Source organism: Xiphophorus hellerii, chromosome 11 (genome assembly GCF_003331165.1).
Source record: "Xiphophorus hellerii strain 12219 chromosome 11, Xiphophorus_hellerii-4.1, whole genome shotgun sequence".
NCBI classification, from domain to species: domain Eukaryota; kingdom Metazoa; phylum Chordata; class Actinopteri; order Cyprinodontiformes; family Poeciliidae; genus Xiphophorus; species Xiphophorus hellerii.
The window spans coordinates 27,619,918-27,645,870 of NC_045682.1; the positions used below are offsets into that span (position 1 = coordinate 27,619,918).

The 25,953-nt window shown below is 37.4% G+C and overlaps 1 protein-coding gene across 3 annotated transcripts in view; it reads left to right on the top strand.

The window, feature by feature from the left end:
* The window catches only part of fnip1 (folliculin interacting protein 1), a 39,902-nt gene that overhangs the window by 4,228 nt on the left and 9,721 nt on the right, over positions 1-25,953 (top strand). The window contains exons 1-11 of one of the 3 annotated variants that reach the window (XM_032575549.1): positions 4,221-4,355; positions 7,541-7,670; positions 11,819-11,953; positions 12,217-12,317; positions 13,558-13,632; positions 13,771-13,862; positions 14,634-14,717; positions 17,757-17,828; positions 19,732-19,867; positions 21,261-21,462; positions 21,708-21,793. In XM_032575549.1, the coding sequence (XP_032431440.1) occupies positions 4,345-4,355; positions 7,541-7,670; positions 11,819-11,953; positions 12,217-12,317; positions 13,558-13,632; positions 13,771-13,862; positions 14,634-14,717; positions 17,757-17,828; positions 19,732-19,867; positions 21,261-21,462; positions 21,708-21,793 (1,124 nt within the window). In that variant the 5' untranslated portion in view covers positions 4,221-4,344. Of the gene's footprint in view, positions 1-4,220; positions 4,356-7,540; positions 7,671-11,818; positions 11,954-12,216; positions 12,318-13,557; positions 13,633-13,770; positions 13,863-14,633; positions 14,718-17,756; positions 17,829-19,731; positions 19,868-21,260; positions 21,463-21,707; positions 21,794-25,953 lie in introns of those variants that run through there. The other 2 variants (XM_032575548.1, XM_032575550.1) reach the window with 2 other exon arrangements.

A 25,953-nucleotide genomic window follows, 5' to 3' on the forward strand; every position in this document is an offset into this window, starting at 1 on the left:
AATGACTGCTGTTAGGATGGACACATGTCAGATGATGTGGACAAGCTGGCTCCGCTCTCGAGTGCGAACAACAAGGAGGAGCTAATTTTGCTAGTTAATTTCTGGATAAATGTTGGGATATTTACCCTATAGTAAATATCACTGATATTTATGTTAGTTGGTGGGTAGAGTACTCAGTAATCAACTAATAGTTGTAATGTGCTTATATTGTTTATAAGTTAGGAATGAGGTGAGAGCTATTTCTAAGCTTGTGGCTTGTTTATTGTTGTCATAGCAACTGTCATAAGTTGCTTGGTATCTACCAAGATGGCCGTCAGCGCCAAAGTTCCCGGAAGTGTTTTAAAAAAAGTGACTGTTTTAAATTCTTGTCAGTTGCAGTTGTTTAAGTTTGTGGGATTCTCCTTAAAAAGTATTGTTCAATTATAATTAATGCAGAATATTTTAATTTCTATTTATGTTGATTTCATATTTAGAACAAGATGACAAACCTTCAGCTGGGAATGACTTATTTATTTATAGAAGTCTTTTTGGTTTTCGATGGTTCAGGAGAAGTTCCGTCTCAGGTTGCTGATTGTCATGGTATCCTTCCTCCACTGCATAGTTTCATTACGGTGTGTGTCATGTGAGGCTTTCATTAATCTCTGGCTGTCATGGTTGCGGAATGATCACATGGCTGCATGTTCAGTCACTGGCACAAAGCTCAGTAGGATGGGATGAGTCATCTGGACCTGTTTTAAGAATGTGCATTTTAATATCAAAACTCTGCTGAAGGCGAGAAAATTATTTGTTGCAATCTGCTGTGCATTTGGTTGCCACTTCGACTCATCTACACTTTTTAGCAACAGGGGAACTACCGTCTGCATTTTCATGTGACTTGTTTAAAAGATGTGATTGTCTCTTTTTCTTGTCATGTGAAATGCTTGAAGTCCCAATACTTTAAGATCTTTGCTACGTAGAGAAAGATGTGCTCATCTTTCTCTACGTCTGCTCAAGGTTCTTTAAGACTCAACTATATAAAATTGACTTGAACTGTCGAAAACTTGACTTGAAGCACCTGGAATACCTGTAGAGACGGACGACTGCAGGTAAACAGACTAAATGTTGGGAATAAGGAAGGAATAAAAGCAATATTTGTCTACTTCCAGTCTTTAAACTTGAGATGAAATTGTGCAAAATGACTTTAATGTTCCCCACTTTGCTAATCAGGTAAACTCTCACTCTTGATGTAAGATTATAAGAAGTTAATTTCCTTTTCAAACAAAGTCATTAATAGGTTTCTATAACAACTTGCCATAAACTCACCAGTTGTTCAACCATTGTGGTGTAGTAGCTTTCTGACACCTTATGAACCAATAAGCAGACTTTATAACCAAGAGAGCAGCATGCAAGACTTCTTTAGTTTCTTACATCTTGAAAATGAATGTAAGCTGTTCAGCTTTTTGCAGGAAAATACATGATTCAGACTCATGCATTTCTTACTAATTAGGGTTAATAATCCAGTTCCACAGCTGAGTTGTAGATCTGGTTTCACTTGTCCTACTGCAGGTAAGTTGTCTCAAGTTTTCAAGTTATAGCCCACATTCACAACTTAAGAGGATGCCTTCAGTGTTTTTTTCAGGATTTATTGTTAATGTGTAAATTTACAGCCTATTAGGATGATGCATTCACATGCACGGTCTGGCTTCATGTGGCATGCCTGCCAAGGTGGCTGTCATCGAGTTCCTATCGACACTATTTCGAGTGGCCATACTCATGCTTCTAAGAACTGCAGGGGACACGATAAAGATATACTTTTACGAAAATCAAAAGTCACAAATCACTCATGATTACGCACAGTTACAATCGAAACAGATTTAAATTAAATTGTGTTTAGAAAGAGCAGTAAGCGCAGCCGTTGCTATGCGAGAAGTTTTAAAGGTAGCAAACATGCCCACTTTCTCAATTCCCAAAATAAGAATTTTAACTGCAACTTCACAGTTTCCCCTTTTTTATTTTGTAGAAATGCTGCTGATATTTTATGGTAAAGGAAGAAGAGGACAATAAACTTTGTGCAGAATGGATAGTATACATGGACGTGTTCTCTGTCATAAATTAAGAATTTTATCAGAAATGTTATTTATTTATTTTTAGCATTTAGTTTTTCTATTAATGTTCTTTTCTCTCGTACACAGTGATTTGTCTCAGCAGTGTCAAAAGTCAAATGAAATATTCATTACCTAATTATCCTACTTTCAGTTGCCTGATGAGTTGGAGGAGTAGTTTTTCCCACTTCACTGCTAATTCAAAGCATTATACTTCCTGCTAAGATACGTTTTTGTTACTAAAATCTTAATTTTCCAATATTTAACACTACATTTATTGGGAATTACATTTTGACTCACCTTTCACCTCTTCTGTTTACGTCTCTTTCATGTGATTTTGTGGGAGAAACAGAAACTCATTATCGGTGCTGATTCAGCTAAATGCTTATTCAGTCATTAAGTAAGGAGTACGTTGAGTGTATTAATGTTTGTGTTGCAGTTTTGTTTATATCAAAACCACCAGATTGCAGATGATGTAAACTATCATATAGAAATTGGCAAATAAATGCAGAGCATAAAGTAACCAACTTTAGTAACTTTTTAACTTTTCAGCTGCTTGGCATCGTACAGCTGCTGGAAGGCACAGGTCATTTATTACTCAACATGCTGCTTCTCATCCCCGTCTATTTTCAAGACGGATAAGGAAGTCCCTGTGGCAGTTTTGGTGTGTTTGAAGCCGCATTTTCAAACTAAATGTTTGTTTTTTCAGTTGCTCTAGCAACTGTTTTGGTGATGAAATATCTAAAATTTAAACTCCTTCAAGACTTTCTTGAGAGATGTAAAACCATTAACACTCCAGAAACTGGATCTGTAAATATTTACACCTTTGCATAATGATCTAAACAGTAGCGTGCATGTATGCATTTTAAAGTACCATACACTGCATTCTGCTCTCGGAGTTGCTTGTGCTGCTACATGTAGGTTAAACCCATGATGCATCTGGCAGGTTTCCAAAGCAAAGGGGCCCAGTTGGTAACTAATTGCAACATCGGTGTGAAGTTAGAGCAAAATGGTTGATGGATTTTCTAGAAAACCTGATACAATTTGCATTAAATATGCGTCAAATTTTAATGACTCCAGAATGTTGGATGGTTTGCGTTTTAAATCTTACAGTAATCCAAATATTTCTGCCTAGTCGTCTTTTGAGACTTTAGAAATTTCACTAATTAGACAATGCTGCTGGACCCAACAGTGTCCTCTGCAGCACACAACCGGAAGAACGTCACACAACTTGGGCTGTAGGGATGTTTATGTAACTGTCTCAGTGTGTGTGTGTGTGTGACACACACTCTGAGAAACACATGCACAGATGTTCCAGTGGCAATCGAGAGGGAGAGCTGGAGCTCTTTGAGGTCAGTATAGGCTGATGTCAGACTCAAAACAGTCTAGGAAACTAGACTGCTCTGTTATAACAAAGGGAGGGCATTGTTTGCATTATAACAGTACTGCCACTCTTATTGATCCTGTTGATGCACCTAAAACTACTCTCACTTTTCTATCTTTACTAATGTATACTGAAATGCATAAAAGCATTGCAATACATGTTGCTTAGGTGCATTTATGTCATTTTATGTTAACTTGTGCTTCAGGTGAAGAGAAGAACCTGATTCCTGTCTGCACATTAGACTACATTCAATAAGCTATAGAGATTTGCTATGCAGCATACTTCCTTAGATATGGAATTTGAAAAAAGGATTTAATGTAAATAAACTTATTTTTATGCAAAACTGAAGATGGTCAGTTGAAAATTATTTATCGTCAATTATACATTGTGTCAAAGGTGTAAACTGCGAATCCACTGCTTTTTAGTTACCGTAGTTTAAGCAAACTATTAAAACTAACATGTGGAACATGTTTTCTCAGGATAAGAGTCCTGATATTGACCTGTCTTAGCGTTGTCTTAAAATCCAGTAATTGCTCATTTACATTTATTGGATGGAGACGGAACGAAAGGGAAGAGGAAACACAAGCGAGTGAAGAACAAAAAGAGTCGGATTAGAAAACAATACACAAACAAATCCCCTCTGTCACTGTCTTATCACAGCGCTTTCTGGCTGTCAGCAGTCCAGGCTGGCTGCTCTGTTGCTGCCTCTGTACTGTCCAGCACACACAGTGTTGCTGGGATCACCTGATAGTCTCATGTTGTTGTGTGAATTCAGTCCACCGCTATTCTTAGACCCTTACTTTGGCTGGCAGAGGAGAAGCGGAGAGGAGAGTAATAAAGAGTGGGAGAGAGGGCTGGGGAAAGACTGGCAGACCCGCGATGATGCTCAGGTAGGAGTGGGTAACATTTGACCTGGCTTGTGTTGATCCCACAGGACATGGTTGCATTGTTTAGGGTTTCAGAACTAGATATGCAAATATTGATTTTTTTTTTTTCTTGTTTGTTTTTTGGTTTTTTGTAGCGATTGCAGCCTGACCCATCCAATCGATCGGCGTTGATAGCTTGAACGTTTTTATGGAGCAAACCTTATGATGTGGGTTACGAGGATTTTTGATTTCAGCAGTGCTGCTTTGTTTTTAACATTAATTTATTGTTTAACATATTGAGAGGGTTTTATCTTTTTTAGCTTGGCAGTATCTCCAGGAAGTGGAGATACTGTTTTATACCTGTCTCCTTGAGAAACTTTGTGTCAGAACCGGTTTAAACAATCAGGCCAGAGACAAACAAGAATGTAGGAGTCATGAAGTCATGTGCTGCTTTTATGAATGACTTCTCTCTGCTCCATCAGTGCTGTGACTGTCACATGGTCACTGACGGATGCTTCTTCCGCTGCTCGTTTTCTAGCTTCGGCTCAAAGGTTTCTGCATTTATCGGATGTTAAATTTGTTTACAAGTTTATTTTTCACTGGGAAGTTTGAACTGCTGAAGTTAATCTTAATGTTTGGTCACGAGTCCCTTTTGTGAAGTAGGAATATACAGTAGATCATATCATTTTGGATTTGAAAAATTATATATGTTTTTTCTTCTACAAATAAGTTGTTGTTTTTGGTTTGGTGGTTGAAAGAACAGATAATAATCAGTCTGAGATTGGAATTTGCAATTTCAATCAGCAGGTCAAATACAGAAAAATTTATTTTTAGTTTTTTGTCTATGATGAGCTATTTCATTGCATTTTTGTAAAGTAACAATAATAATCATGATATTAAAGCATTTTTTTATTTTTTATTTTTGCATTTGAAAACTAAAGTAAAAGAATAAACTTAAAATGCACTGTTCATTCTTTTTATTCTGTTTCCTGGACGTGTCGGCCCATTTTACCTATACAGAGGCCAAATTCATGACTGAAACCTTCAGCAGCAGTTGCCCAGCTGCAAACATGCATATTGTAGACTTGGACAACACCCCGAGTCATCTTACACTGAACTCTGTGGTCTATATTGACCCCCATAGAAAGCAATTTGAGCCCATTATGCAAGCGAGGCAGGGTTTACGTCACACAGTAAGCACTCAGACTGGGTGAGAGGTCAGGCCTTCCCTCGGATTCAAGCCAAAAAGGAAAAACTGAAAAAGATGGCTTTGGTTTTGGCAAAGTTGCCCAATATTAACGTGAAACAGCTACATGAGCAGAAAACACCAGCAGAACCAGCTGAGTGTGTCTGGTGATGCGATGGGTAGCGTCTTGATGTTTTTGGAGCCACGAGTTGAAGATTCTTGGTGAGTGTAGTAAATCCCTGTTCCCTGTAGCTTGGACAAACTGAATTGACAAACTCAACTGTTTGTTTTTGGATCATAGTAATTAATATTCAAGATCAACAGAATTATTTGGGTTTGTTTGAGAGACTTTGTCAAATGCAGCATATGGCGCAATATAAACAGATGGAGGCTGAGATGTCAGCCTGGTGCATTCCTAATAAATCCTGAAAAAGTGTTATTTATGTTCAGCAGTTGTCAAAGTTGCCGTTTTTATTCCTTTTGCTACACACTACCTGTCAGCTGGCTGAAAAAAGGCTCCTCTATCTTATCATCGCTTAAAGGCTTTTTTCTTTTGATTTCAAGCAAACGTCAGTAAAATACATTTGCTTGGTTTTATTCAGTATTTTGTATGGATGAGGCAACAAATAATCAATGCAGCAGTGGAAGCAGATAAGTAAATATTGTCGTCTCTATTGGTCGCCTTTTTGATTAGATGACTTTGCCTCTTCTGGTGTTCACTACTTGGATGCTGTTGTTTGGTAAACAGAGCTGAGATGTATGGGAATGATGCACATAGACCTGCATCAACAGGTCTTCCTTGACCTTTCAAGGCTCCCCAACAAAAACTGAGCAGCTGCTTTAGGTGTGAAATTGTGTGTTGGTTTGGTAAAAACAATTGTTCCTCTACTACCTTTCCTAATCAATCAGTGATTTCAGCACTTGTGTTTAGAGTCGATGCTTCCAGTTAATAACCTATATTTAGGTTCAGCTCTGTGTCTGCTGTCATTTTTATAGCTCATAGTAAATTATTCAACTCAAAGGGGTCTTTCAGAGTTCGCTGAAGGGTCACCAATATCCACAAATATTGTTATAATTGGTAAGATGAACTAAAGGGTGTGGAAGTTCATGTTTATCTCCCATTTTTTTATATATATTCTGAGGAAGTTGGGGTATTATGTCAGCAGCTTTTCAAATAAAGACTTTATTCACACGATATCTGCTTGCATTGGCAGATCTGAATGTATCACAAGGTTTTCTTTCACTCAGCTGGTCAGTGAATCCAATCCCATGACTGGAAGTCACTCTGTAGTTTCAGCTGTTAATGACTGCCTTCAGGCTTAATAATGACTCATATAATCTGATAGATTTGTAGGCAAGTGATAATGACTCATGTTTTAATTGGTACAGAAATATAGATTTAGCTTTCTGTTTGAATAGATCTGTGGTGGTTTTGTAGGAGCAGGTTTTGGTGCCCTTTAACCTCTGCACCCCTGTTCCTGCAGATTGAGGTATGAGATGGATTTGGCTGGATCTGCCATGGCCAATGCAAACGTTGGAAGCTTAAACTGTGTTTATTACCACCTTGCCAGTAACTCATATTTACATTTACGTGGATGATTCTCAGTCCAGAGGATTAAACTGTTTCCATCTCAAAGAAAGGAAGCTGGAATTGCATTTTCCTTCCTTTATGTTCGTTTTTTTTCTTTAAACTCAGAGCAGGGCTGCTTGATATTAGAAAATCTTGCAATGGCAATAATTTTGGTAGATATGAGAAAATGAATTATTCCTACCCGCACTTCTTCCAAATCCAAACCTTTATGTGAAAAATGTTTTTAAAAATGTGATGCATCTTTCCTTTTACTGTACATAGTTTAATTTTTCTTAACTCACAAGGTTTTAGGTTAATAACTTCTAATTATTTTTTTATCATTTTGTCCCTCTCCCCATCTTCCATCCTCTTGTTTCCAATCTTCATCTTCCTTTGCCGTTATTCTTTTTCCTTTTGGTCCCTCTTTCCTGTATCCATCAATCCCCCATTTAGCTGGCCTCTTCCCCAGCTGGAGCCCAGTCAGATCAGACTCATCGTGTACCAGGACTGTGAGAGGCGTGGCAGAAATGTCCTCTTTGACTCCAATGCCAAGAAAAAGGGCACAGAGGAAACCCCAATCACCGTGAGTCACGTTTATTTTGTTTCTGTCCAGCGTCTTTCCGAGGCCCAGCATTGTTTTCTATAGCAACAATCAATTAAAATCACCACCTGTTCTTCTTTCACACTTTAAATTAAACTAAAAACACATAACTTGGGTTGGCTTGCTTTGACTCTACAGAACCTAGAGGACTGACACAGAACAGAGACGAGCAAAGAGAGAATTTGTCAGGAAATTTCACTTCTCTACTGTGAAAAATGTTTTTTAGATTTTAAGTCATCTGGTTGGACTGAGAGCAAAACAAATTAGTTAAGATGCTTTTTGTTTTAATCAAGCTTTTTTCTTCACCAGAACAGAGTGATAGCCGTCTTTTCAGTTTTGATTTATTATATCAATATCAAATGAAGATCGACTGATCACGCCTTTATAATTTTCCTACCTTATTTTAAAACTTGGTTGTGCAGATTAGATTTTTGGTTGATGTAGCTCTACTATAATTTAAAATGATGCAATTAAAGCATTAAAAATATGTTTTTGTTTGCTCTGTGGTGAACAAGCATCACTTATGTGAAGCAGAGATGATGTGAGAGGCCAGTCCTGATGAAGCAAAGTTTAGTACTGAGACTTTACTTTTTAAACAGTCTTTGGCATTTGTATTACAGATTAGTGATGTCAGCCGTCCTCACTCAGTAACGGCATCAGTACTGAAGAGTGTTGTCAGGGTGTTGGTTTGTTGTGCTGCATTCATGGATCAGAAACAAAGTTTTGATGTTTTTTCTTACTTTTTGAACATCCAAGCTGGCAATCATCTGTTTCTGGTCACCAACCAGTTGCTCGGTGCTAGGGCTGTTGTAAACAAATATTTTAGTAATCGAGTAATCTATCGATTATTCTTACCATTAATTGAGTAATCAGATAAAAAAAATTGATAAAATAAAACATTGGTAAATCTGACATAACAGCAGTGTTACTATGGAATATCTATATCAGTCCAATTTTTCATATTTTTTGTAGTTTAGAAAATTAACCTGTAACAATAATTAACCTGAAAATTTACCTGGTTAATAAAAGTAACAAGGTTAAAAATAATATATTTATAAATCAATCATACACATTTAAACCCCATAGCATCATAGCTCGCATTGTGTACAGCACTCAATTATTAATCTGGTTAATGGAATAAACCAGGTTAATAATAATTAACATGTTAACTTTCTAAGTTAACCTGAAGAAAAGTTACACAAAGATCTGAAATTCTATTCAATTTAATAATAAAGAGGCTGAAATACGCTTATAAAAATGTCTGTACTCCAGCAGCTTTTAGTTTATGTATTTAACTTCAGTGAGTTTAATAGATGGATTCTCACCTGGTCCCATACCTGTCAAGCTTTGGGTGTGAGAATACGGGAAATGACGCCTAGAGTGGGGGGGCTTGAAGTGGTGGAGGAAATGGACCAGGGGACAGACGAACGTAAGTCCGGGGGGTAAAGACGAACAAACAAACCTAATGTGAGGGGGGCGGTTACGATCGGTAGACCAGGGGACGAAAGTAAGAACTGGGGGAGCAATACAGCATATTTACGGCACCTTCGTTCGTCACACTCAGAAACTCATCTACCAGCCATGTACCGCCACGATGCTCTCCGCCACCCGTTTGTTCAGACCGGGATATGAAATTTATTGTGCGCTTTGTCTGTAAAGTTACACTTACGCTGAAAGTATCAACTACTCAGCCGCCCGCCGAGTTCAGTCTATCTGCTCACCTGTATTAATACTCCTGCAGCCTCTTCCCGCCGTTCGCTTTGAACAAACCAGCAGCTTCCGGAGGAGAAAGGCTGCCGTACTCCAGGCATTGCACCAGTCATTTTAAGGACGCCTATTGGTCCCCCAAAAACGATGAAAACCCGGGCATTATGATCAATCATTAAAATCCCCACGGGCCGAACTTGAAGATTGGACGTTATGCCGCTAACACTTAGCTTTGGTCAACAACTCAGAGGTGGAAGTCAGAGCTCCGCGCAACGCAAATAATGTTCCAGCCAGAACACGGTGCGCTAAATAATTAAACATAAATTAACGAAGCTTCGAGGCAGGTAAATATTCCTCGAGGAAGGTACTTGAATCATTCGAGGAATCGTTTCAGCCCTACTCAGTCCAGTATCAGATAACAGAAACCAGTAGAGTTAGCTGCTGTTTTGCTGACTTGTTTAAAGCATTTTGAAGTCTTGTGATCAGTTGTTGAGGGCATGTCCTTCTAGGCAGATCTTATCATTTGTGTGCTGGTTCGCTAGTGTTGCAATATTTATCAACCCACATGCAATTTTTTGTGTGTCAATGTATAAATCTTCAAACAAAAACGCCTCTTTGGCCACTTTTTGTGGTGCAGTGGCTCTTTTTACTTTTAAATGAAATTCGCAGTGTTTTTGTAACCATATGGTGTTTTGCTGTCTGACACTGACTGGTTTGTTCTGGTGCTCTTATCTCCAATAATAATACAATCAGGTGACAGAGTGTGTGTAAGCAGCATTCTTTCGTTCTCACATGACATGCGTGTCATTCACTGGTTTTGTTTGGTTTTATTGGTCTTACCTTTTGATTCCTAATAGCTATGTTTTGTTTTTCAGATTATTCTGTTATGTTTTTCTTTCTCCGGCTGCTCCACCTCTCATCCATGTTAAAATGGTAAAGAACTGGCGACTCTCATTTTCTAAGTCGTTTCAGTTTTTACTGAATGTCGTGTGATGTTCACTTCTCTGAAACATCAAACATGTTCTGTTAGTTGCCACCACCTTATCATCTTCCATATCAACTCCGTATTGTTGCACCATATTTTGCAAGATTATATTCTTTATCATGTCTCTAGCCTTTCATGCTTGTTTTTCTGAAGCTTATGAAGTAACTGAAATCTGTTTTACTCAGATTGTTCCCTTGTATTTACTCAGGTAACTCATTTCAGCAACAAAAAAAGTCCTGCAAGATTTATACTAACATATTAATGCTTGAAGCTGTTAATTCCTTTGTTGCATTCTGCAGATCTAAAGCTTTGCAAGCTATTGGAGTTTTCTTTTTCTCTTCTTCTTCTTGTTGGAGATTTCATTTGGCCAAACCAGCAGCTCAAACATGCAACACTGTTATGGGTAATGGAGAAATGTAATAAAAGTAATAAAGGAATCTGCAGTAAAAAGAATGACATATTTAAAAATAAAAATATTATGCATGTACATTAAACAATTGTGCATGAAAAGGGAAATAAACTAACAGGAATTGAAGAATCCTTCTTCAATTCCTGTTAGTCCACTGGAATGGTGGACGGTGAGGAGGAAGAGAGTGATTGCAGCGCTGCTCAGTCACGAGTTCTCAGAGAGTCATATGACTGCCAGTCACATGCTGCTGGACTCTGAATACACCTCACACTGCACTGCAGCAGGCACACACCCCCACACACACCAACACACACACACACACACACCCATGTGCATACTCCAACACAAGCTCCCTCTGAGTCAATACAGCCTCACTATCATGTAGGTGTGCTTCAAAATCCTGTGAAATTTATTGCACAATTATTTTTGGCATCAATTTGATTACAGGAGATGAAGCAACTATTATCTTTCCCCAACCATCTGTTTATTTTCTCTCTCTGCACTCTTTCTTTTTTCTTCCTTTCTTTCTCTCTTTTACATGGGCTACAACTCTGGTTTCAGCTGGACTATTAGAGCTGACACACACACACACACGCCCTCTCCCTCCCGAATGCATTCCTCCTGAATAGGCTGCCAAGTTAAGAAGGCACATGACTTGGGCTGATTGGGCTCACATTGCTGTTAGTTAGCTGTTTACCCAAGTGCCTGTAGGTTAGGTTTCTGTGGTTTTGACCAACAGTTTGACTTTATTTTCACAAAAAAGTCTCTTTTAGCTTCAGAAGTTCAGTCATTTTAAAGCAAAATAATAGCTTTATTTCAACATTGTGCTTTGACAGCTGCCTGAGAGAGAGTTTTGTAAAGTTACAATAAAAGATGAGATGTTTGTGACTGAAATATAAAAGTTATAGGATGTACTTTTATTCTGCACTCAAGTTCTAAACCTCTTAAGCAACTTTAGGTCATATAAGGTTACTCTAGTGCAAGGCTGGTTGTTTAAAATGTATATTTTTTGTCGTTTGTAACTCTCAGAGCACCGACGCCCCGGTGAAGGTGTTTGGGAAATGCTGCCAGCTGCGTCCAACACGAGGCAGCAGCAGCTCCCTGGACAGCTCCTCTTCATGCACGTCTGAAAGGGAATCCAAGGAGCACGGCCCTCGCTTCCAGGTAATGCTTGGAGACATGAATAAAAATTAAATGCATCCTTCAGAAATTAGTTTTTTGTCACCTTTTGTCCTGTCTCTCCATCTCTCATTAAATAGGTATTTAGAAAAGTATATATTTGGTATTTTAATCAGTTTAAAGCATCTTACGTTGACAATTAACAGAGCTTCTAACACAAGCAGTGCAGTTAAATAAATATTTGTAACTTGTAACTGGTTTTTAGTTTTGTCAGGAGAGCTGTATTAAATGATGGCCTTCCTTTTCAGGGTTCGAGATGTTCATCTGATGTCGTAATGTTGGGAGAGATGATGTTTGGCTCTGTAGCCATGAGCTACAAAGGATCAACTCTCAAAATCCATCAGATCAGGTCAGAAAACTACAATTTCTGCATTTGAGTTTTGATCCTATTTAAAGGTTGATAGAAAAGTTTTTATTTTATCTCACTTAGTAAAGATAAACATATTTTTACATTCAGTTTGTTGCATTTATTTAAAACTAGCCCGTCCCTTAGAGCAGCTGTGTCCATAAGTTTTTGCCACGTGGATCAAAATTATCTACTCAAAAGTTGTCGCAAGCCAAACATCAAGCAAATAAAATATCCCGACATTCATTGTAGGTCCAAAACTTGAAAGGAATAATAAAAAAAAGTAAGTACATTTCTGGCAAAAACTCAGAAACTTTGAATTTATCTCAGAAATTTTCTAGAAAAATCTTCGAAATAAAATTTGACATTTGAAATTCTGAAATTTCTTTTTGTGTAGAAAATTTCTGATATTAATTAAACAAATTCCGATTTTTTTTTTTCAAACTCTGAAATTTTAAATTTTTTATTTATTTATTTATTACTTTTTATTGTAATTGATTCTTCGCAACAAAAAATTTTTTGGCAATTCAAAATTAAAAAAAAAAAATTCTCAAAAATCTTCAACTTTTGAAACTAGAATTTGCCTTTTTTCTTGAAAATTTCTGACATCAGTCAATTTTCTTTTTTTTTTTTTTTTTTTTTTTTTTTTAGCAAAAGTTAACTTTTTTTCTACAATGGCCCTAATGCAACGTCGTAGATTATGCATATTTGCTGCATTAAATTAAAGGGTTTGATTGAATAAATTTATTTTCAAAAATAAGATTGGGTTTCTTTCTTTCTAAACGCTTGCTACATCTAGCCAAGTTTGATGAGGAATAAAAGTTGATTTGTGTGCAGAAATTTTTTTTATTTTTGTAAAAGTCTCTGGATAAATTAGTTTTTACCTTTTTGTTAAAAATTGGTAATAAAAAGACAAGTACTTCTTGTACTTTACATTTTTCTTTTTAAGAAAATTATGCTGGTAATAGTTTTTTACCCTGATTACAAATTAAAAATCTGCATTTGCATCTGCAGGCCAAATTTGTATCATTTTTGAATTACAGTTGGGAGACGCACAAAATCAGCCGCAAACGGCCCACTGCCGCATTTTGGACACCTCTTGCTTAGACATTAAACAGCTAATTAAAGAGAGAATAAATGCAGTCGAGGTAAAAAAGAGATAAGAAGGATAACTGCTGCACAGACGTGAATATTTCTAAGTTTACATGTTGATGACCTTTGCCCTGTGCTATTGTCATATCAGATCGCCACCTCAGCTGATGCTGAGTAAGGTCTTCACCGCCCGGACTGGAGGCAGCGTGTACGGCAGTCTCAACACGTAAGCGCACACCTGTCTCACTTTGATTACCATGGCAGTCACTTTAGTAAACAAAAAACAGTCAGACGTCTTCCTCTTTGTGTCAAATAACCGTCAGTTTCATATGGAAGTTTGGTAATATATAAACCATTTTTACAGATTGCAGGACAGCCTGGAGTTCATTGGACCAGAAAGCAACACCTTGAGGCCAGATCAACACATGGGGCCCAACAGTCTTTTAGGGAGCATAGGTAACCACAGTGACATTTTATTCAGGCCACATATTCTTCTATTGGATTTGCATTCACATTTCTGACTGCACAGATAATTTGTTGTTTAAAACACAAAACCTTTGACGCTTTCTGCCACAGTGACGTTTCCTTTGGTTAGTTCACCACCTGACTTATTTGGTGTTCTCACTTTAAGACTACTTAGTGTTCCAAGTTTACATGAAATCCTGCCAGAAAGCTCTACCAGCATTTCCTTATTGCGTTTCAACTCGCCTTACGAACAGTTAAAAACTATATCACATGATTTTTGAGTGAGTCATCTCCTCATCAGACACCATAAATGCTTTTAGTGCCTTCCTGAATCTTTGATCTCTGTACTCGCCACAGATTGTGAAACTATCAGCTTTCTGCAGAAAGAGTCAGTTCAGGTTGTAGATGCTCCTGTTGGTATCAAAGTATTTCTTAAATAAGTTGGCAGCTTCTATCCTTTTGTAAACTTCCTTTTTCCTTATCCTCACAGAAAACACTAAATGTGCAGTTTTACACCTTGACTGATTGATTTGATGATAAATTATGACTTATAAAGTTGTGTTTCCTGTGAATGATACCAGCTGTCTTGTTTGTCCAGTTATCTGTTTATTTCCAGACTAAAAATCTTAACTAACGAGACGGTTCATCAGCGGAAGACCGCCGGCTTTCCTCCCTATCCATCCACTAATCATGGTTCATGTGTTTGTCTGTTCTTCCTTTTTCTTTTTTATATTTCTCCTCCATGTTTTGTTTGCTGCCCAGGATTTTCTCAGCTCTGCAGCCCTCGACGGGCCTTCTCTGAACAGGGCCCGCTGCGCCTCATCAAGAGCGCCTCTTTCTTTTCAGGTTGGCGCTCAAAAACTGGCCACGAATGCCGTGTGCCAGTTGCATGTGTGCATAGCAGCTGTAGTTGACGTAGTGGCGGTTGCTGAGGACATGACTGTCGGTGTAGCATGCATGTGTGCTTAATCCTGCAAGTAGAGATGATAAAAGTTGTTATAGCATGCCGTAATAAAGCACGTCTGCAAAGAACCTGGGTTGTATAATTCAGGCTGAAATTAATCAAACGGTTTTCTGCTTCTTTCTGAAACAATGGTGTCCAGACTTTTCAGCAAGGGGGCCAAAAATGTCCATTTGAAAGAACAAATATAATTTTTTAAATATAATTGCAAACACTATTTTATTATTGGATGTTTACCAGCTAAATAAATAATCAAATAAGTCAGGTTTCTGTAGACAAGCAATTTGTGAGATTTTTTTGCAGAGGTTTTGCAAATTTGCCAGATTAAGAAAAAAAAATACAGGTTGATCATCTTTTTTTAGATTTTTTTTGTTTCTTGCAACAGGAGCAGAATTTTACTCACTCTTGATTTATTTTATTTTTATTTATTTCAAACAAGCTTTAAAAAGCAGGAAAGCAAGCAATCACTATGACAGCGAAAAACATTTTGTAGAGTTTATGAAATGGTTGTGGCCAACTGAATTATTTAATTTATTGCTAATATAAGTTAAACCTGGAGGAGTTCTTTGTGTTGCACCGTACATTTTCCACTTTTAGATTTAATTTCTTTTGAAAAGCCTGGCATCAGTGAAAAACCCCAACATGATTTTTAAATGTGGATCAAACCAAATTTTGGCTATTCTTGAATTGGGCCGCCCAAAATAGTTGCGAGGGCTCAAAAAGAACCCCGCGCCGCACTTTGGACACCCCTGTTCTAAAGGGGTTCAACAAAACTCCTGATTTCTTGTTAAATCAGTAAATTTAACTAGAAATGTTGCTATTTCTAGTTAAATTTAGATATCTTCTGCAGCTTTTCTTCTGATGGTCATGAAGTTTTACTCAGACTTTGTAAAATCATCAGCCTGTAGTTTCTGACCAGGTGCATTGCAGACTTTTTAATGCATGGTGGGCTCATGGGTGTTGGTTACTGTAGTATTAGTCATCACTTTAGTTTCTTTTCCTCCTCTTCTATTCCATTATTCACCCACTTGCTTTTACTGTATCTATAAAGCTTTTTAGACTTTATTTGAACTGGGCAGTTGCATTTTCTCCTGATTTTCCTTAATAAACTTTTAAACAAGCTTGTGAGAACTACTGAAGCATGCTTACTCCAGGGATATTCCTGCTGGTGTCCATGTTGTTAAATACAAGGCAGTTTTTCAAGTCCTTTTTTATGAATCCTTTACAAGGAGAAATCTACATCAAACATTAGCTCTAGTATTCTTGAATATTTTAAACCTCTGTGATTATAGATTTTGTAATAATATATGTCTTTATTAATGCATTATTTAATTTTCTAAACAATTTAGACTTTTTTTCACCTAAGATTGAGAAAAACTCAAGATATTGTCATAGAATGGATGGTTTGGGATTTTTTTAAAGTTAGATCCTGTCTTATTTGCAGTAGATTAGAGGAATAGTAAAACAATCCCAATCTCAAGGACATTATAGTGACTTATGAAAAGGTTTTCTATAAATATTTACACTGCCATTTATTTTCTATTGGATGTTTATTTCATGGTGCAGCACCGATGACCTGTGTGAAACATGTAAAGCCAAAGTGGTGTAAAAACCAAAAGCGATGAGCTAACCTGGATTTTTAAACTCCCAAAAGTTTCAACTTTCCCCAAATAAATGTAGCTTCAGTGACTAAAACCACTGACTAACTTCTACAGTTTGATATAAATGTAAAGCTCCGAGTTGGGATTTGTGTTGTTGTTTTGAGTCCAACTGTTGCAGAAAATTTCAGATGTTTGCTCCGTTTTATTAGTAGTCTCTTTTGATTTTTAAATCTATGAAATCATTAATATGTCTTGTGTTGAGAAGTTTAACTGCTAAGTCGATGCCTATCGGGTGGATTAAATTACACACACAGCATACGTTTATTTCATTTTTAGAAAACTCATTTACCTTCAGTAAATCCTCCTTCCTTCAAAAACAACTTTTGTTCTTGCTGTAAAGAGGGAAGGCTAAACATCCACCAACATCTTTACCCACATTGCATGATCTGTAGCTCTTTCATTCACGTTGTGTTTGTGGTTTCACACCTCAGTCTTGTGAGAGGAATCACTTGTTTTTTTCCCCCCCTCAACGTATTTCAAAACACTGAGTCTTTGAGCGATATCAGCTTCTGTTGAGAAAGCTGATCATCAGCATATTACAGCAGTGGTGGTTTCTTGCTTTATTTACTCTTTGTTACACTTCCTCATTGACTTGCAAAACCTCCGAGTGCAGCAACAGTTCAAAGGTCGGCTGTAACCGTCCCTTTGTTGTAGCTTGAACTTGAGGTGTTTTTTAAATTGTTCTCCACTCTATTAATCACAGATGAGTGTTGTTTTTTTTTTAATCTAAACCAGGGGAGTCAAACTCATTTTCATTTTGGGCCAAATCAAGATCATAAATGATAAAGAGCCGGTTGTGCCAGAATATATTGATAAAACCAGTTCACAAACTGCTAAAAAAAAAGTAAAATTGAAATAGTTTTATTGGAAATCTCTTCAGTCCCTCCAGAATATTTTGATTCTTTGAGTGTTTGTGGTACTAATTTGGAAATATGTGCAACATTTGCACTTATTTATGATGGTAAATTTCATTACTCGCTGTATAGATCTGACATCAATTAAGGCTCAGGCAGCTGTTTAGTACAAGTGAGAACATTTCTGACAATTTTTGAGAAAAAATAATTTCCCAGTTGTATATTGGTGCAAAAAAGTTCAGGGTTTTATTGATTTTGTGTTAATTTCCACGAAAATTCGCAAGAAACTGGAGGGACTAAATAATATAATTTGGCAGTCAATCGATCTGGCCAGATTTGGCCCACAGGTTTCGAGTTTGACACACATGATCTAAGCCAACTCGTCGCTTTCTCTGCTTCTTTCGTCCAGGCCACAGTCACCCGATGGACATGCCGGGCCGAGGTCCACATGACGAGCGGGACAGCGGTATCGCCAGGTCAGGTAGGTTAATGAGACTATCAGGAAAAGCCCGGATTGACCTACAATCTGAACAGCCTCACCAACCAGGCTCCGAATGGTGCTTAATGTTTGTTCTGACTGGAAGAACCAAGATGTTTACGTCACCTTTTCTTGTCAGATCAATTATAGAGTTAAAAATGTATTTTTAGTCTGTTTGTGTTGGTGTGAACTTGCTGTGTGTTGCACAGCAAGTGTTTTGTTTTTGTTTCTCTCCCCAAGCACTTCCTGTGTCGATGCGGTCGACTCGCTCTAACATCTCATCAGGGTCACAAGACTAAGAATTTCAGAACAAGCTGTTATTTATTATCAGGTGGCTTTTAAGTTGCAGTTTCACTTGTCGTGCACAAAAACCCACATATACCACGCCAAGTGAGAAACAAATGACTAAAATAAGGATTTCTTTGTGAAAAATATTTAAATCCAAGAGGAAAAGGAGGGGAAATGATCCCATGAGGGAGTTGGAAACTTTGTCCAGTGGAAACTGACCTCTGCCCCCTCATCACCGCCTCCCTCTCCACAAACATAACATCCAATTGGCATGGCTGGTATTGGGCCTGGTGCTCAAACAGAAGTCACATGCTGCCTATTAAATATAGCAGCTCTCAAAACCAGCTTCTAGTAAATGATCTTCTAAATTGAGCCGCATTCTGTCATCTTCGTTTTGTCGCTGCCCTCCGCCTCCCACTGCCGCTGGGATGGAGGGTTGCTGTCCAACTCTGACGCACACGCATGCAAACATGCTTATTCATTAAATGAGGGCGCTTCTCCGTTAGTTTTTTTGTGGCTCATATGATTGATTGTTCATAACTAATCACTCTGTGATTATTAAGCTTAGCTGTTAAAATCTGAAAATTTTAACGTGCGATTAATCAGACTACAATGTTGATCTAAACGCCTCTCTCTCTTATTTAGCTCACACCAGCAATATGGAAGACTAATGATGGAAAAATTATGCCACAAAAAATGCGACTGTTCCACAGGAAGTGAAGGGAGAAAAACATTTCTAAATTAATGTTTAAAACAAAATGGCTTCCTTAAAACCTTCCTGAATATAAAAGCCTTGAAAAACCGAGAATTTTGAGACGACAAAACAGTTTTTTAAGAACGTGCTAGCAGTGCATGTTTTTTACATGGACAGGGTATCAGAAAGGGGTTGGGCACCAAGAACTAGAAAATGAAATGCATGTTATCTGTCAGTTGTCCCCTGAAAACGTTTGTACGCCTGTGAATTGGAGTAAGTTAGTTGCTGTTGATACTGGGAGGCAGTATTACCTGCTTTCTGCTGCAAAAAGATCTGACAATTTCTTGCTTTTTAATTGATTGTAGTTGATTGCAGCAGAAGGAGCTTTAACAGCTGGGTGCATATTTATATTTCAAACTTACAAGTTAGGCACAGTGATTGATCTGATTAAAGTTTTTAATCGATTGCACCATTAAGCGTGACACAGTCACATCGGATTTCCATTTTTGAACGTATGAAGGTTTTTTTTTTTATTATTTCTATTTCCTATAAATATTAAAATGAGTAAAAATAAAAAAAAATGAATAAAGATTTTAATAATAAATGATGGTGATAATGAAAATGTTTGAGTGATTGATTGCATGTTGAGTTATTTTTTTCTTTACCGTTTTAGTTTTTTGTGTGTGTCAAAAGAAATATTTATTATACTTCAGTTTCTCCAGAACTGTGTAGGAACCATGTGTCATTGTGAATCAGTAACCCTTCATGCCTGCTGTCTGACTCACACTCGTCCTTTTTGCTTTTGTCTCCCACCATCCTCTGTCTCTATTCTCTGTTCCCCGTCGATCTCCTACTCCATTCCTGCCGTCTTGATTTATCTCCATTAATCTATTTTTTTCCCCGTCTCTCCTCGTGTCCCCTCAGCGTCTCTCAGCAGCCTGTTGATCACTCCCTTCCCGTCCCCCGGCTCCTCGTTGACCAGCAGCTGCGCCTCCAGCTACCAGCGCAGATGGCTGCGCAGTCAGACCACCAGCCTGGAGAACGGCGTTTTCCCTCGATGGTGAGACGCAGACAAGCAGCTGCATCGGCTCTAAAACGGCCTTAATGCACACGGAAGATCTTAAACCAAATAAATGGATTAGATTTATCCTAAAATGAACAGCAGTCATGTTAGTTTTGCAACATAAACTTTATAAAACATGTTTTAATTTGTTCCAGTTTGAGTAAGACAAACTGTTTTATCACCTCCAACTTTATTATAATATTATTTTTAGATTGTTTTCAAGTAATATAATAACACAAGAACACATTCTTAAAGATCAGTAATCTTTAAAGTCTGATAAATATTTAACACTGGAATTGGAAGACATTTTAAATATCCAAAGTAAAGAAACAAAACAATTAAAATGAATTAAGATACAAAATTATCCTTAAAAAACTTTTAGTTGAGAACAAAACACCAGAATGAAGAGTTTTGTCATCCAGTTTTTGGTAGAGAAGAAATGGAAAAATCATGCAAATAGAAATTATTGAGCTGCTTTTAATTCATCATGCAATTAATAATTAATGTATTGTTTATTGTAATAGGGCTACGCTGCAGTGGTAAACAGTCTGACAAGCATAAAAAACCTATACTGTAAATTAACTAATTAAAAAAATATATAAATGCAAACATGATCTAAAAAATATCAATTATAGATTATGATGAACTAAAGAAATGCAGTGAAAAGAATTATATAAAACTCAAAATCAGCCAAATCAAGACATGAACATTTGTTCATCAAAATGTCCAAACACTTGTAATACTTAGTAGTAACCCATATAACATAAATGAGAATATAGAAGTTCTTTAATATAACTCTTTTAAAATGAAGAAATAAATGGCTAATAAACATTAAAGTGAAACTAAAAGTCTGACTGAATAGAAATGCATTCAGGTTGTTTCTACAAAATATGAACTCAGGTTTGCAATAACTCTCCTGAAAACCTGAGCTTCTCTCAGGTTTTCAGGAGAGTTATTGCAAATAATGAGGCATTTGTTAAAAATATTACTCCTAGCAGGTTAGTTTTAGCATTTAGTTTTTTAATTTGCCACCACATAAAGTTGTATTTACTGAATCGTTCTCTGTCTGCCTTTCCTTTCTGCTCAGTCTGGCTTTTGTAAAGTTTATCGTTGGAGGATTTCTTCTGAGCCAGGAGACAGCTGGGAAAATGACAAACGACGCTATGTGCTAATGATCGCTCACAATCACACAGTCCTGTGACTAGACAGGATGTTAATGTAAACCCAGCTGTTGGCCTGCTAATCTCCCAGCACTCCCAGTCTGCCAGCACCAGTTTTAACACTCAAGCATGTCAGAATCGGAAAAGTAGCAGATTTAAGATTAGCATTTTTATTTCTGTCTCGTTTTGTTGTCTGAAGTCGACTTCCTGTGAACTCTGCTCTTGTTTAGGTCAGTGGAGGAGAGCTTCAACATGTCGGATGAAAGCGGCAGTCAAAGCCTCGGGGTGATGAGGAAGAAGAAGATCGCCATCGGAGTCATCTTCACCCTGTCGCCAAGCCCTGAAGAGAGCAGCCGCTTCCAGGATTTCTTCTTCTCCCACTTCCCGCTCTTTGAAAGCCACATGAACAAATTAAAGAGTGCCATTGAGCAGGTATGTGTACGCATGTCTATTTTAAAACAAACTGCTTACTGTTCTTAACCTTCATGTGAACAATTTTATTAATAAGATTCTCAGCTTAATTGACTTTTGCACTTTTGCTTTCTAGAATTTGTTCAGCTTATTTTCTGTCCCACTTTCTGTCATTTATTTCCCCACAAATTTCTCTGTTTAACAACTTCAGTGCCAGTATTAAAAGTGTGTGTGTGTGTGTGTGTGTGTGTATTGTCACTGTCAAGGCTATGAAGATAAGTCGGCGGTCAGCAGATGCCAGTCAGAGAGCTCTGGCTTACAGCCGAATGGTCGATGGGCTCAACGAGTTCAGGTTAGGCTGCAATCCACATTCTCCCATCTTCACACTCCAATTATTTTATTTTATTCTTTTTCTTCAGCCTAATTTTTTTATTTTAACAAATACTTAGCATGCAGCGTTGGAAACAATCTAATTTTCAATGCTTGAATCGATCAGTTTCATGTCGGTATTGTATGTTGCCAGAATTAAATGTAGATAAGTGGGTGTGATTTTAAGTTGGCAATAAAATCTGTCAATATTGACCAAGTGGCTGCTGCACTGGAGACCATGAGTGGAAAAACAAGCATGAAACTAATGTCATAGTGCAGCATAAAAGACTCCAGACATCATATCTTCCACATTATTTATTTTTTTTCCATTTAACACAAAGTATATTTTAGATTCAGAAAACCAAACATCTTAAACTTCAAGTACAATTTGTCTCCACTCAGACTGTTTTTAAACAAATTAGTAATTATAAACCACACAGACTTTGAACTCGCACATCATTTAGAGCATTTAGATGTGGGTGAAGTTACTGGCTGTGAAATGGAGTAAGGAATGTATTTCTGGTTCTGTTCTTCAAAGTAACTGTTACATCCATCAGACATTATTTATGTAATGTTTTTGACTTAAGGATTCATTTGCAACAGGGATGAATTGCAGGGAGACAAGATTTCCCATGGAGTACTTTTCAATCTCTGGGTAGAATTCAATTTTCTTGACTTTACCTTTTAAATGGCAATATAAATCTTAGACTTATGTGACTCTTCTGCAACTTTTGGCATTATTCTCTGCTGCCAAATGTTGCTGTTGCAACACTTACGCCTGTTGCAATAATAATTTTTCTTTTTACCAAAAACTGGATGATTTAAGTCTTTTGTCTGTTGATTTGGTCTCAACTGTCCTTTTTTTTTTTAAAGGACAATTTTGTTTAGTGATAACATGATTTATGTTATTATTTCTGTTGTTTTTGTTTATTTATTTGGGCATTTATAATTAAATGTTCATTAGAGTTTAAAGTTTATTCATCTTTGAGAAAGTGTCCTTGCATTATTGTTCCATTATATCACTTGAAAATGGTCACAAAGCAACAATATTATCTTTTATCGGGATAACTTCTGGGACAATTTACTGTCCAGAAAAATTAGTTGTTATTGTGGAAGGCCTATTCACAATTATCACTAAATGTCACTTTAAAGACGTCTCTTTTTTTCAGTCCACCCTTCATGAAATGTTACCACATTTTGTAGTAAAAAAATAAACATTCTTCCCCATGTTTCCCTACATTGTAGCCATGATATAGGATAGATGACGGCATCGGATAACAGTTGTTTTTATTTCGAGCTGTGTGAAACGCCAGTTCCAGGAAGGCTTTAGGCTGTATTTATGTTGACATTAATTACATACTTGTACACATTAGGCTGCATCAGCGCGTACGTGGACCTCTGCCTTTGTAGGACATGCTGCCACTGTTCCATGACTATTTGTTTGCTTGTCATAAAACACACAATTCACTGTTTGTTCTCGCACATCCTTTTCTTTCTCAAGCGCTGCACAACTTTCACTTGCTGCATGCTGGCTGGCAGTTCCTCGTGTGAGGTCTCCGCATTGCTGCGGTCATGTGGCTGTTGACACCTGGCAACAGCAACCCAAGCTGCCCGAGCGGCAATCCTACCTTCCCCAGAACCTGGTCACAAGCAAGCACCAGAATAGTAAATACCGAGTGCCAGCAGGAGAAACACTTGCGGCCTGTACTGGAGAAGTATCTGCAAAATTTCACCTCTAGACTTGGGGGGCCACCTTTGCCATTAAGGGGCTTTGACTTCATGGAAGATTAAAGAAAGAAACTGGAAGATATTCCCGCCCACAGCGCTGATGTGGCTTTGACGTCGTAGAAGGGTGGACACACGCATGCCGGCAAAGATAAGCTGCGCACTTAGCAGAGGCATGAGTACATAAAAGTTACAGTAGCAGAAATGTCGCGGCACAACAGTAGCATCTGTTGCAATTCTTTTATTTTCCTCTGCCTTGATAACAAATGGTCCCAGAAGTTATTGTGATAAAGAATAATGTTGTTCTATTGAGACCATTAGGCATAAAAATGCTAGAGCACATTCTTAAAGATCAATAAATTTTAAATTCTAATGAACACTTCACTGCAAAGTGAAATAATCTGCCAACGGAACTAGAACTGGGTTGCTAGGTAACGGGCAGGGCTTGGCTGAGGTTGCTAGGTAACGGGCTGGGGTTGCTAGGTAACGACACAGTTCTCTGTAAAAAATCTGCCAATGGAACTAGAACATTTTCATCAATATTAAGGAATTATTTGCTTAAAACAAGCTTGTATTTCTTGCTGAAAAGCTGTTTAAGTTATTTTCTTCAAGTGTGTGAATATATTTGCAGAAATAAGAAATTGTTTTAAGTCAATAATTCCTTAATATTGATTATTTCACTACAAATATGGGGAAATATCTCATAAGAAATAATCTGCCAATGGAACAAGTACTTTTTCATCAATACTATTGATGAAAAAAATTCCCATATCTTGTTCATGGTAGTTTTGTCTTATTTCAAGCAAACCAAAATACTTGGTAATATTTTGTTTTTACGGCGTTAACACTGGAACTGGAAGACATTTTAAATATCTATAATAAATAAAACGGAAACAAAAAATACAATTTTTATATGAAGTCCTTCAAAAAAAGGACAAGCTGAAACCAAAACACCAGACTGAAGATTTTATCAGTACCAGTATTTTGTAGAAAGAGAGAAAAGAGGAAAAAAAGATAAATCACGCAAATGGAAATTGAGGTTGTTTTTAATTTACCATGTGATTAATTGATTTTGGCCACTGTTTTATTACTGTAGTGCGCATCATTTTTATTTTTGTTTTTAGTCATAAAGAAATAGTAGGAAACTACTTTGTGCAAGAAGACACGCTTCTTGCACAAAGGCTCCATCCAAATGAAAACGAACCGTTAGAATAATTAGTTTCAGGCCTCTAGAAATGGCACATTGGCACCAATCGGTATCTCCTGGGCAGTGTTTACCTCCATAGGGAAGTAATAAAAATCTGGCCTCCCACCGACATGTCAGTTTCATTCCCCGATCTGAGGCCAGCTCTTTTTAAGTTAACCTGAACAGCTGCAGCAGGGATACTGAAACTAGATTTCCCTGCTCGTGTAGCGCTGGCTGGCTCGCTCTCAGACCTCCACACAATCACAAACACTCGATGAACAAACACACAACAGTCGGCGCGGGGTCAGCAGGGGCTGAGGGAACATGAAGCTGTTCATAACACAAGAATGTCTGACACATTATGGGGTCATTTGATGGCGATGATGACGCGTTGCCTCTGGTGACGTACAGAAAGTCTGGAGATGTTTTTTAAATGTGAGGAGTTGCTTCTTAGTTTCCTACGAGTTTCTGCTTCTCCTCTGTTGTCTAATACTTATTTTCATTATTATTATTTTATAAAAGAAACTTGCCGGACTCTCAAATGTCACTTGTAGAAATTTGTCTTGGAGGGCAGGTTGAAGTTGCTTCGCTAAACCTCTTTTAATCACAAAAAACAAATTAATTAATCATATAATAAATTAAAATTAGCTCAGTATTTTCCATTTGCATGATTTATTGTTTTTCTCCTTCTACAAAAAGCTTCAGTTTGGTGTTTTGGTCTCAACTAGCCCTCGTTTTTGATGGACAATTTTGTTTACAGGGACTTTATAATTCATTTTATTAGTTGTTTCTGTTTTGTTTGCATATTTAACATGTCTTCCAGTTCTGTTTATTGATCTTTAGCAATGTGTTCTTGCATTATTATGACAATGGTCTCAAAACAACAATGTTATTAATCACAATAATTTCTGGGACAATTTATCGTCCAGCAAAATCTGTTGTTGTGACAGACCTTAATTCTTTGAATAAAGTATATGTGTAAATGCTGCTTTGGAAATAATTTTTCTTCGTAAATATGTTGAACTCTTTGCCATTTGACACCTGGTCGGTTCACTGAACTCTCTACAGGTCAGAGGTCAGGAGTTAAATCTGTTTCCAGATGTCGATCTCCAGAAGCTTCCAGCAAGACGAGATCAATTGCTCGAATCGTTTTCACCCCTTATCAGGAGCTCTTTGACGGCATGTGACCGGGTTGATTGCTGCTGATAACCTTGGTTACACCAAGCCAAACA